This window comes from Pieris napi, chromosome 2, assembly GCF_905475465.1.
Source record: "Pieris napi chromosome 2, ilPieNapi1.2, whole genome shotgun sequence".
Taxonomy (NCBI): Eukaryota; Metazoa; Arthropoda; class Insecta; order Lepidoptera; family Pieridae; genus Pieris; species Pieris napi.
In genome coordinates this window covers 8,846,627-8,859,285 of record NC_062235.1, presented here as the reverse complement: position 1 = coordinate 8,859,285, position 12,659 = coordinate 8,846,627, and the positions used below count along the sequence as shown (strand labels likewise).

At 32.6% G+C, this 12,659-nt stretch overlaps 3 protein-coding genes across 4 annotated transcripts; 2 read left to right on the top strand and 1 right to left on the bottom strand.

Annotated features, from left to right (window-relative positions):
- Window positions 1-1,779: 1,779 nt before the first annotated feature.
- On the top strand, window positions 1,780-4,170 carry LOC125058069. Its single transcript, XM_047662099.1, has 4 exons — window positions 1,780-1,897; window positions 2,445-2,647; window positions 2,760-2,865; window positions 3,069-4,170. Coding segments are annotated over exons 1-4 (783 nt in total). The 5' UTR covers window positions 1,780-1,895; the 3' UTR covers window positions 3,541-4,170.
- Window positions 4,171-4,785: 615 nt separating this feature from the next.
- On the top strand, window positions 4,786-8,770 carry LOC125058061 (pleiotropic regulator 1). The gene is made up of 8 exons (XM_047662090.1): window positions 4,786-5,113; window positions 5,355-5,479; window positions 5,817-6,038; window positions 6,231-6,317; window positions 6,500-6,585; window positions 6,948-7,142; window positions 7,546-7,866; window positions 8,558-8,770. Exons 1-8 carry the CDS (start codon window positions 4,998-5,000, stop codon window positions 8,747-8,749), a joined length of 1,344 nt encoding a protein of 447 aa, XP_047518046.1. The 5' UTR covers window positions 4,786-4,997; the 3' UTR covers window positions 8,750-8,770.
- A 252-nt stretch (window positions 8,771-9,022) lies between these two features.
- LOC125058080 (tubulin-folding cofactor B) lies at window positions 9,023-11,997 on the bottom strand. Of its 2 annotated transcripts, none has more exons than XM_047662121.1 (5): window positions 11,682-11,997; window positions 10,732-10,931; window positions 10,375-10,518; window positions 9,935-10,093; window positions 9,023-9,774 (listed from the first exon to the last, which is right to left on the bottom strand). In XM_047662121.1, exons 1-5 carry the CDS (start codon window positions 11,742-11,744, stop codon window positions 9,657-9,659), a joined length of 684 nt encoding a protein of 227 aa, XP_047518077.1. In that variant the 5' UTR covers window positions 11,745-11,997; the 3' UTR covers window positions 9,023-9,656. The 2 variants fall into 2 exon arrangements, with proteins under 2 accessions (XP_047518077.1, XP_047518068.1); XM_047662112.1 differs by having other exon boundaries at window positions 11,659-11,995.
- Window positions 11,998-12,659: the final 662 nt, after the last annotated feature.

Below are 12,659 nucleotides of genomic sequence, written 5' to 3'. Positions count from 1 at the left end.
GTCGGCAACACACTCACTAGACTCGCTAGTGTTGCAGATATCCAAGATCTGCAGTTATCACTTTATTCAAAGACAGCAGTCTAAAGGAGCACGTTTGCCTCGTTAAACCGAAATAAATGTTCAAATAAGAATACTGCTTTTTTTATCTATTCAGCTATATGATTTTCCTGCCAAAGTCGAATCTGAGACAGTAAAGACAGCATATCACAATCTATCAATGGTTGTATAACGCGAAACTGAGTTTGCGCGCCTGGATCCAGAGTCCATGACGCTTTATCAATGGGGCAGCCATCTTTTTGACGTCATAGCCAAAGCCTAGCCTATCACGTTTGTTTTGCACCGGCTGTGGCCGCGGGTTTGATTAATTAATTAATTACTGGACATCCGGTTTGAACTCTTAAAATAACTATACACGTTTGGTAATAACTTCGATATCATTGCTTTATCTATAGAATTTTTCTACTAAGTTAAAAACTCAAGTCAAGATATAATAGTTTGATAGATCATATGCAATGCTGCATGATTTACAAAACTCAATTTTATTACTATTTCTCATATCACATCGCATATATGGATTCACTAATTCCATAATTAGTAACTCATTAGTTAACCACATTAATATAGTCAGCACAATAGATTTTTTATTACTATACTTATTGTGATAACGCTGGCACAGCGATTGGGTGTGTAAAAAGTGCGAGCCTTACTACGGCGTAGCCGAATAGCTCATCGTAGCACCAGAGACCTATCGCTCACTTTATAAGAAACTAGCCGTTTCGCGCCCGCTTTGCTGGACGAATTAAAATAAATTTTATGTTTCATTATTTTATTTTTTTTCATATTTTTATTATTCTTCTTTTTAACTTCCCGCTAAGAAAATTGAAATATTTCGAAAATCGAGTTTTTAACAGATGTTGACGTTTTGCGGTTCTAGGAAGCCTCTTTTGTTTTTATTAGCGGGAAAAATTTTCATAAAAGTAAAACAGAAATAAAAAATGAAGGAACGTTGGAATTAAAAAAATAAATATAAAAAAATATATATAAACCATCTAGGAAAAATTTCGCATCGAATGGTGGTAGTTTCATGTCGATACTATCAGTGGTTTAAGCGTGAAAGAGCCTCAAACGAACACCATTTTCTTTTTATATATATAGATAGATTTTACATTTGAAATAACACTTTAAATTTATATATTTTAATTCTACATAGATAATATAGGTAGAGATCAAGAGATAGATTATTACATTTATCTGTACAACTAAAATAGTTGTCTTTTGTCAAGTTGTATAAGAGTATAGTTGCAAACAACTAGGCAGTAATTAATATATATGATTAAATTAACTCAATTTAAAAATATGGAAAATAAATAAGGATTATCGTTTTATCCAAATAATGGACTTGAAACCACTATAAGTTTAGGACTTATATTTAAATTATTAAAATATGTAAGAAACAGTACTCATATTTTACTTACAATTAAATAGACGCCATTTGTTATCCTTTTCATACGATACACTAGACTCCTAAATAAGAAAGGGACGGCGAACGGTAAATAAGCTTCGTTTCACCCCTCTATAAGGGAGAGAAACAACTTCCCGCGCTTGCGCGGATCAATAATTAACCCCGTACTAAAATACAATTCAAACATTATCATCATAGACCTTTTTGAGCTTGTACAAATTCATTGCTTGTTCGCAAGGGCTTTCATTTTAGTACGTTATATTAAGAAGGAATTGAAAGTGTGTTTACTTCTTTTTCGCACTACGATTCTTGTAATCTGTATACTTGGTAGGTATTGGCGCATGCGCTCTCATCCCTCATGGACCAAAATTCAAGTGTTACAAAATAAGTACAGCGTCATAGTGCTTTGTGTAAAAATTACTAAATACTACAAATGTAAGTTATTTTATTACTTTAGTCATTAGTATTATTTCAGGCCTAATAAAATATCAGAGGAATATTATTAAATATAGTCATTAGTTTGCTCGTTATTCAACTGGGCTGTAATTTACTTTAGGATTTGCAACAAAAAAGCTTTTTAAAATTTTATTACATTACCTTATATCTAGAAAAAATAGGAAAGGAAATTAAGAATATTTTATTATAAAATTAAATCATATTTCTTTATATCGACTAAAACAAGAGGTTTTTACATTTTAATGCTAAGTGTTAATTATAATAAATGGATTTATAAATCCTTACGTTTTTAAAACTCTTGGTAAAAAGATAGGTTATATGATAGAAAAGAGCGGTTACAACAGTTATAGCAATGGAAGCAAAAGCAGAAAATCGCATAAGGGAAGGCTTTAACTATAAAGCAGTAAGTCCAGTAACGCGTACAGAAAACAAATAATATTTTATGTATTATTGATCGGCAGTACTCATCAGATGAGCCTCCAGCTCATTTACTATCCTAATACTATCTCTTTTTTTTATCCTATAGGATGTCGTGTGGGGCAGAATGTCTGTCCCTTGGCCCTCCGCCGGATTCAATCATGCATATGCCCCCACCGCCTCTACCGGCCTTCCTCGCCAACATGGCCAACTTGACACCACCCTGCAGAGCTTCGAAGTGTCCCCCACTGCTCAATAACGAAGACAACTCATTGTTTCCCGGAGTTGAGTACCACGAGTTACCACGACATGGTATGTTTTTATATAAAAATAATATTGATGCATTTTATAGATGATAAAGATTGCAAAAGCAATATACCAATGACACTATTTTAACATCAATAATTTAGTGATTCTTTTTTAGAACCAGCTGCATCTGACGACACATGGTTCCTGGTGCTTATTACTTGCTGTATTGCAGTGCTGTGTATTGCTGCCGTTTTAGCGATTTTTTTACTGAAATGTAGAGAGTAAGTTCAGCTTCATATCTCCTTTAAGACATTCTGCTAAGATTTTTAGTGTAAGCAAAACATTCTTTAAAGATCTTTTCTATGAGATAAAGATGTCCGTTTCGAAAAACAAGTTGGTAGTGGTCGTCCCATTTCGTAACCAGTATGTGTGTATAAAATAATTTTAATTAAAACATGTTTATAAAATCCTTATTTCTAAACAGAGCACGTGGTGGCTGTAAAAGCGGAACGGGTAAAACAAGCGGATCCAATGCGCTCTATGGTAGTGCTGCCCTTGACTCCCGAGTATTGTGGGCTGCCCTCACGCCAAGAGGAACTCGACACTTCGTCGCCGATACTTACCCACACGATGAAACTGAGGACCATCATTATGAATGTGTCGAACCACCTCTATACAAACTTGGACCGCCAGAAGATTTAGCCATCACTAGACATTACACCGTCGAGTATGAAGACCCTGCTCCATTAATCGAAAGTTATTCCGATAGAACCGAAGAATACTTTAGGAATGGTATGGATACACTCCGTCGGGGAAATAGACCACTTGTTTCATCTCCTACCAGAATTGAAAGACCCAATTTGCCGCCATTAAATTTACAGCCTAGAACGCTAAGACGCCCGCCACATTCACGACGTGTGAGTGATGCAAATAACTCCGAAAAATCGGCTATCTGAACCGAAAATGGCGCGGTCTTTTCCGTCGCCGATTCAACCGATATCGACTATGAATGGTCCATCGATTCTAATGTTGATAGACTTGTCTAAATGTCTTTCACTTCGTATTTCTTTTAAATATAAAAATCATAATGACCACTTCTTTGGCGAAAATATTTGTATTTAGTTATCATTAGATAATTTAATGATTTCGATTGACTAAAGAAAAAATACTTTCGTTATTCATAAGACTATATGAATAACGAATATGAATAACTATGTATTATATAATCCAAAATTACAACACATTCATGAGCAACAACAATAAATAGAAATTATTTAAACACTACCTAAGCATTTTGAACGCTGCTGAATATTAATGGATCTTGCTAGCGTAAAGGAGCCAACCAGCACCGGCAACATAGTTTCTTTTATATAGATATAAATAGATAATAATTAATGTAAGTTGTCACCCTAGTCTAATTTTCAACTAGTCACGCTGGATTATATTATATATTGTTGGCTAGATAAGTTAGTAGGTATCTAGTAACAAATAATTTTATTTGACTGTTGTAATAACAAATAATATTTAAACGTGTAGGTAACTAGTTATAAGTACATATATGTGAATTAATATTGTGTAAATAGCCTGGTACTTATTTATTTTTACTTCGAAGCTAATTAAGATTAATTTGTGATTTTTAATAAACTTTAACCACTTTAATAAAGTATGTTTTACTGGACCAAAATGTATATCAATTCTTATAAAACCGTAGAACATGTTATGACGACATTGAAACACAGTTAAATTTAATGTGGCACATTATGGGACTAAATATATATTTTTTGCCCCTGTCATCGGTCTGTTCAGCTTATAGATAATATTTATGTGTATGCCAATCAACTTAAATGGCGGAGTAGCGTATGTGTTTTTATATCCGTCTAGTGAAGTTGCGGCATCGAACTACAAAACTGTTCGAATTATTTATCATTAACTTTTAATTCGGCATGAAGATATAAGCTCCAATTTAGCGGTTTGCCAATCAAACAATTTATGTCTCTTGACTTGTACCCCGAATGTGCTTAGAAAAAATAATTAAGTGGATTAGTGTATCTTATTCTGAATTAGTTACAGAATAGAAACACTTTTGCAGCCAATTTTTTTTTTGTATATTAATCGGTTCGTGATAGTACTTTACCTTCTCTGTGGTAATGACAGACTAATGATGACTACTGACAAATGTTATTTTAAATTTTTGCTCTGTGCATAATTCTATTACAAATTGTTAGAAAATTGAACACTGAAATATTGAATTGTGTTTATTATATCAATGTTATTCAAAAACATAATATATGAATTGAAAGTAAATTGATTAATTTTTGTACACTTAAAGAACAACCAAAGAAAAACTTTTTATGTGTGGTCTTTACTATTTTGCTTTTTACAAACATTAAAATAAAAATATTTTAAGCTCAAAATGAGTGACGACGTTATTAAGCATTCGGTACACACTTTAGTGTTTAGATCCTTAAAACGATCTCATGACATGTTTCTCTCAAACCAAGGAATGCTTCCACCAATTGATGATAAAGCGTTAGTACTTTTGGTATTGTTCTTATTTTGGCTCCACAGGTTATAACTAACACTAAATTACTTTTTTATATTTTAGTGTTTATTTCCCTAATAATATTATATTTTAGTGGTTTTAATTTATATTAATGATTGGTATATTGGTATTGTATTAATTTTCTTCTATAGAAAACATAATTCAAATAATCTTACTAACATTAAATATCTAATTGAAATGTTGGCTCAAATGGCTTTTTTGTTACAGTGAAAATATTTTGAAAGTTATCAAGAGTAGAGATAGTTATGGGCTTGTAATGTCTGCGGTACAAAAAGCACAGGCTATGAAAGAAAGGGAAGCAATGAGTCGACCAGAAACCCCACATGATACAGGTATTTTTTATAAAAAATGAAAGTTTGTTGCATGAATCATTTGTATATTTTTGTTTCCTATTATGTAAGATATTAAAATATAAAATTAATTTAGCCTAGATAGTTACAAAAAATAAAAAACATGTAAGAAACATTACTGGTGATCAATTGTCTGGGTTTAGTAAAACAATGAACAAAAAACTGAATAAAAATACACACTTCATTGTCATCAATGCGTCAATACGCCACTATAGCCATATAAGGCCTATATTTTACACTATCACCACCTGTTTTGGGCCTCTTAGAAAAGAGAAATTAGGAATTTTCAAAGTCTTAAGAAAAAAAATTACTTTTGTAGAAATAGCAGAATCAGCAGCCCTAGCATCAGATGGAGCAATGTTGCCATACACAGGACCTGCTGCCCCAACAAGCACAGCTATTACTCCATTGCCACGTAAAGCACCAGTAATGCCAAAACCGAAATGGCATGCTCCATGGAAACTTTGCAGAGTTATTTCAGGACACTTAGGGTGGGTTAGATGTGTTGCTGTTGAACCAGCAAATGAATGGTTTGCTACAGGTATGTAGTGTATGTTTTTCAAATAACATGAATGTCTTTTAGAACATAACAATAACCTCCAAGACGCACAGTTAGTACTTTCAAATCAGAAGTTTTATTACTTCTTTTTGTGATATATAAAATATGATGCTATGATGTGTCCACCTCAAAATTGTACAATATAGTGTTTTGATTGTGGCATTGTATTTACAGGAGCCGCAGACAGAGTGATAAAGATTTGGGATTTAGCAAGTGGAAAATTGAAGGTATCACTGACTGGACATGTCAGTACTGTTAGAGGTTTGTTTCCTTGCATCTTAATACAAGGTTGCCAATAGGATTTGTAGCGATTAAACCACAACAATCTTAGCAAAATATTTTTTAAGCGGAGTAAATGTTACTGCTTTTCAGTTTAATTATGCGATGTCACTTTTCCTATACTCACTTGATTTTGTAGTTTTTTTATTGAAATTTTTCTTTAGGTCTTGAAGTGTCAGCGAGGCACCCATATCTTTTCAGCTGTGGAGAGGATAGACAAGTTAAATGTTGGGATCTGGAATATAATAAGGTATGGATTGCATAGATGTTTAGTGCTTGTGTGTCTGACACCTGCTTATTGAAACTTTTTAGTTGTTATATATACCAAAGAAAGAGTTAAGGTTGTTTTCGAAGAATGTATTTATTATCAAAATCATGACTTCATGAAATGAGCTCTTTCAGTAAGAGAAACGTCATGGGATGTTGTAAGTGTTAAATTTCCTTTCCTCTTATGTTGATAACAATTACATCATTATAGTTTGACTGTAAGCTTGATTCTTAATATGGCAAATTTTTGTGAGAGAAATGACATGAAGGAAACAAGAAATTATTTTAGTTTGCATAACCGTTACGCTGGTTATCTTTACACATTTTAACAGCCTATCTATTTAGGTAATACGTCACTACCACGGCCATCTATCGGCCGTGTACACATTAGCGCTCCATCCGACTATCGACGTACTGCTATCAGCTGGTCGGGATGGCACAGCCCGTGTTTGGGACATGCGGACGAAGGCCAATGTACATACACTGACTGGACACACGGATACTGTAGCCTCGCTTGTGTGTCAAGCTTCTGAACCACAGGTAATTTATACTAAGGGTCCTTTAACGAAAGAGCGTACCGTTTCCTGAATGGCCGAGCAAGCCTTCTGGTCGTCTATGAGCGACGTCGTCACTTAACAATCCCCCTTAAAGTTGTGCCCCCCGTTGAAAAAACAAATACAATGTATTTATAATGATCTGTAGGTACTCTCTGTTTAGACAAACTAATTAGTTGTTCTATTTACCAGCAGTCTGAATTTTATTCCTAAAACATCAAACATTTCCATTTCGATGACTTAGAAACACAAAAAATTCAACAGTATTCAACTCTCGGCTCATTTTAGACTATGGAGCATGGACTTTTTACTTATTATATGAAAATACTGAATCTGTATATCTGTATGTATCTGTATATTCAATGTTTAACTAACTTATTGTGTTTCAGATAATTACTGGCTCCCATGACTCGACAATTCGTCTCTGGGACTTAGCAGCTGGAAAATCCCTCTGCACACTTACAAACCATAAAAAATCTGTCCGTTCTATAGTCATACACCCTACATTGAACACGTTTGCATCAGCTTCACCTGATAATATAAAACAATGGAAATGCCCAGAAGGAAAGTTTATTCAAAACCTGTCCGGGCATAATGCCATCGTTAATTGTATGGCAGTCAACCCCGAAGGGGTGTTAGTTAGTGGAGGCGATAACGGGACCATGTATTTGTGGGATTGGAGAACCGGCTATAACTTCCAACGATTGCAAGTAAGAAAAAGAGAGTGATTCTATAACCCTTGGCTTTGGCCTCAAATTTCTGTAATAACTTTTCTTAATAGGCAAGTAGATGATCAACCTTCCGTGCCTGTCACATGTCGGACCCCACAGAGGTTGTTCTGCATGATATTTCAAGCGATTAGGATAAACCATCCAGGACTAAACCCAAACGCACATTAAAAAATCATTAAAATCGATCCAGCCGTTTAAGAGGAGTTCAGTGATATACACACGTACAGTAGAATTATATACATATATATATGTAAGCTATCCTATCTTTTAAGTTAGATCAACACACAATGGGTAAATGTTGATTCAAATCGGTTAAGTAGTTTAGGAGTAAATAGCGGACAAACAACAGGACGCGTAAATTATATATTATATTAAGATTATTATGTTTTAACTATAGATAATTAAAACATAACACAGTCAAACATTATACAATCTAATATTTTTCCTTATGTTATTTGTGACACTACAGAATTACAATGTCTATTTTATAATTAAAACTTCGTATATGTGACGAACAACGAATTGTTGCTATGTCAATTGTTCTATAATTTTAGCACACAAAGAGATTTGAAATGTTGGGGTAATACTACAATGCCCCATGTATTCTGATAGTAATATCGCCGTTTCTCCTAAAATTTCCTTATTTATTTACGATTTATAATTATTTCAGGCTGCTGTACAACCAGGGTCAATGGATTCTGAAGCAGGAATATTTGCAATGACCTTTGATCACTCAGGCTCCCGTCTCATCACAACAGAAGCTGATAAAACTATCAAAATCTACAAAGAAGACGACACGGCCTCTGAAGAAACACATCCTATCAATTGGCGGCCGGAGATTTTGAAACGACGAAAGTTTTAAATAAATATATTTTTCGTATAATTGTTTTTTTACTTCTTTTATTGCTAGAAAATTAGACAATAATAATATGTGTGTAATATAATCTTTGCAATGTTGATTCAAATCGGTTAAGTAGTTTAGGTTAGTAGTTTTAAATAATCGTTCAGGCGCCTTATTTATTACCAAACAAAGATAAAAAAGTTATGTTTCGTTTAAGAAAATTGATAGTAATTGTTTTTGGTTATGTCTATGTAAAGAATGGACCAGAGTGATAAGAAATAAAATACTTTTTTATAAATAAAATTATAATTTATTAGCCCGTTAGTTGTACTAAGCAGACGCTTAGCTTTTTTTACAATATATTTAGGGTAGTGGCTTGATACTTTTCAAGCTACTTGATTAATTTATGCAGAATTATTCCTGCATTAACAACTTTTTTATTCACAAACGAATTTGTATAGGTATAAAGAACAAATCAGAATGTTATTAAAACTATATAAAAGCTCAATTACGTTGTTTATTTGCAATAATATAAAAATATTGGTCTAAAAACTAATATTAAAAAATAAATCACGATATTGTCTTGAGTTTTTTTGTTACAAATATAAAGACTACTTGAAAATAAAAAATCAAGTAGAGCAGATCGAAAATAAAAAAAATATGAATATAATTAATGCATTCATGCACAAAAATATTTTTAGTCCTCAGTCTTCAATCTTTATATCATTATGACCTTCGTACAAGGGACGTTAATGACGTCATTTTTGCGCGCGGTACTGTCGCACTTAATACATTTTATGTATTAGTTAGAAACTATGTCCCTCCCTACTAATAATCCATCCAATTGAAGATTAGATATAAGCAATTATATTTTACTTTGCACGCAAATCAATATCAAGAAGCATTAAGTGGTACATTAGGATTTAGATCATATTTCATCCTCTAGATCAAATGACTCTTCGGGGAAGTCTCCTACAGTAACATAACCTGGTTTTACAAAACCTCCATACTTGGGTGGACAAGTGAAGTATCTTTTACCATTGACTCTGCAATTAAAATAAACATACTTTTACACAACTAGTAATATAAATTTAAGGTTAAAACTAAGGGCTACAATTAGTATTTAATGAAATCATATTCTTTTATAGGCTAATTACCTACATGATGGTTGTCAAGTTACTTCTACAAATTATAGAAAGTACTTACGATCCATCATTCTTTCCTCTTGGTTCATCATATTGTACACCAATCCACAAGCCTTTTGTTCCTTCCAATGGCCCATTGTAGCGAACAGTAGCTCTCCGGGAAGGTTGGGATGGTACACGTACCTCACACCTTGCACCAACTAAGACTGACTCAGCTAACCTGTTAATACCTTAATATTAACTCTGCAGATATAAATTGAAACTATATATGTGAACAGATGTTTATTACAATATATTTATTGTAATGAAACAAGTAAAATATAGGCATATTTTAATAAACAGAGACCTTAAAGTACTTTTAAGATTAAAATACATTCTATTTTTTTTAAACTTACCATGTATGTATATATAAGAGATGTTGAAAATCTTTACTTTCTATCTATGTTCTATTAAAAATACATGGGGATATGTGAATGACAGAATCATAACTATTAAACTTACTTTGCTTCTTCCTCTAACTCTTTTTCCTGCTGCTCTTTCATCTTAGCCATCTCTTCTGCATTATATTTCCCAAGCTTATTTTTTTGTAGAAATGATCTAAGTGTATCACCCTTTTTTTCATATTCTTCTTCTGATAACTTAAACCTTAAACATTTGTATATGTATAATTAAAATTTAATGTTATTATGTAAAAGCTAAATAACTGTATCATAAAATTTAAAATTATTATTAGTTTTAATGGACTATTTAAAAATGTAGAAAATTCTTAAATATTAAATATGCATTTTCTAGTTTATATGTACATAACTGTTTTAATTATTTGGAAAAAAAATATTATTATTGTAGTTATATTTTTACCTCTCTGCACTATCAGTATGATCAAAATCATGAACCAAGACAAACTTGTCAATGACATGGATCCTCATGCCATCATCAATTGGATAAGACCCAAGCAAAGCGGTATCATTGTCAATATCACATAAAAAGTTGTTCTTGTTGTCATACACTTTCAGTTTCATGGTACTTGCTGTTCCTCCAGTAACCAGTTCAAGTTTAGTCTATATCAGAAAATACATTCTAAAGTGAAAAATATGTCTTATAAGGTTTTCACCTTAAGAGAATCAGAATTCTTATTATTTCCTGTTTAAAGATGTAGTACTAAATTATTGATCACAGTAGTGATCACAGTTAGCAACAACACAGAAAATTAAAATAATATTTTATAAGTATTTTTGGTTTTTAAGTATATAACATTACGTTTCAGATAGGAATCACTGAGTACTTAATGTGTTTAAGAAAGCTATTTAATATAACACATAAGTTAACACCAAGGAAGAGAAAAATACACAAATTATAAATATTTGAGAGTGTATATTTTTAATGGGGCAGGGCCAGTGGCCGTTTTCAAATTTTCAAGGTATAGGCTGTGAAGTTACATGTGTCACTTATAGAAAGTGTGAGCTGAGGGCGCAGACATTATTTACTGGTTGGGGGGTACACTAGCTGTTTTACTCTAGAATATGGAAGTTTGCTACTCTAATATACAAAGACAAGTGAGAGGGAAACGTCATCAGCAAATTTTGTTGCACAACAGTTCTATCTGTAAAATATAAAAAGGCTCCAGGCTACTCAGGCAGGGAGCAAACATGCCGGCATCACTTAGGCTTACTGCCGCCAATGGACACCTTGGAATAGTGGGTTACGCTTTTTATAAAGCGACAAAAAAATCTTCGTTAATTCAATATTGTTAAGAGACATTACCAATTACGGAAATTACTTATTTACCTTAAAATCCAACACTGTTATACCTTTGTTAAACCTCCGTTCAATAGGAGGCACACTTTCATTATCAGATTTTGTAATATGCACATTTATAAAGTCTTGTGTTAAAACATGAACACCTTCCATTATTATAGAAACACGCTGCGGCCTGCGACCAACTTGAAAATCAAAGCAAACCAAAATATTATTTAGTCGTGAAATATCAAAATTATTATTTGGTCATTTATTTAATAAAGCGGTAATAATGTCCCAAATCGCAAGAATACAATTTTCTTAAAATCCAAAAGCCAGAGTCCAGACCTAAATTAATATTTAATAGTAAATATGAAGTATGAAGTGAACATTAACAATCGGTTGACAACTACACTTCATAAAATACAGATAACGGAAAGTTCAAAGTACACAGAAATATTGCTTTTAAGCAATGTTTTACACATTTGTGCCCCATCAGCTTGCCAAGTATAAATAACAGCAAGCAAATGAGGGAACGGTTATTTTCATTGGCTTGCCACTGTCGCATCCTGTGACTAGATTTTTTAAATTACTTTCATTCATACTAGTTTTCATTTTTTTTCAATTCATTCATTCATATATTTTTTTATTCATGGATAAAAATGGATTCAAGTTCCTCCTCATAAAAATCTTTTTATAAATAGTTTTGTTTATAATATAGTTTTGCTTGAAGCTTAAATCGGATTTACGATTCGGTGACAAAGAAATAGTTTAATTATCTTTATACGTTTGTCGTTTTGTATCGCTCACTCCTTCTATATACAGAAGCGTTTTAGACCAGTGCTGATAATTTTTGAAACCTAAAAAAATAATAGTATGATGAAACCTATTGGAAAAGGAGGAGAATATTATAAAAATGGGAAGAGGGAAGGGGATGACGGGTCTGGGCGTTACTGCATACGATTTTTTGCATTTTCTGAGAAGATTTACTATGGTAATATGTATATATTTTTTTACCATAGGAAAGTAGAGATTTCAACGAACTGAAAGCA

Bases quoted from the DNA above. Each gene is read 5' to 3' on its own strand.
- LOC125058080 (XM_047662112.1), bottom strand. From the start codon at position 11,781: ATGGAAGGTGTTCATGTTTTAACACAAGACTTTATAAATGTGCATATT. The intron at 10,519-10,731 runs GTAAAAATATAA...CAAATGTTTAAG, and splicing joins CATACTGATAGTGCAGAGAG to GTTTAAGTTATCAGAAGAAG. The intron at 10,094-10,374 runs GTAAGTTTAATA...AGGTATTAACAG, and splicing joins GAGTTAGAGGAAGAAGCAAA to GTTAGCTGAGTCAGTCTTAG.
- LOC125058069 (XM_047662099.1), top strand. The intron at 2,648-2,759 runs GTATGTTTTTAT...ATTCTTTTTTAG, and splicing joins CCACGAGTTACCACGACATG to AACCAGCTGCATCTGACGAC. The intron at 2,866-3,068 runs GTAAGTTCAGCT...ATTTCTAAACAG, and splicing joins TTTTTACTGAAATGTAGAGA to AGCACGTGGTGGCTGTAAAA.
- LOC125058061 (XM_047662090.1), top strand. From the start codon at position 4,998: ATGAGTGACGACGTTATTAAGCATTCGGTACACACTTTAGTGTTTAGA. The intron at 5,114-5,354 runs GTTAGTACTTTT...TTTTTGTTACAG, and splicing joins CCACCAATTGATGATAAAGC to TGAAAATATTTTGAAAGTTA. The intron at 6,586-6,947 runs GTATGGATTGCA...CTATCTATTTAG, and splicing joins GGGATCTGGAATATAATAAG to GTAATACGTCACTACCACGG.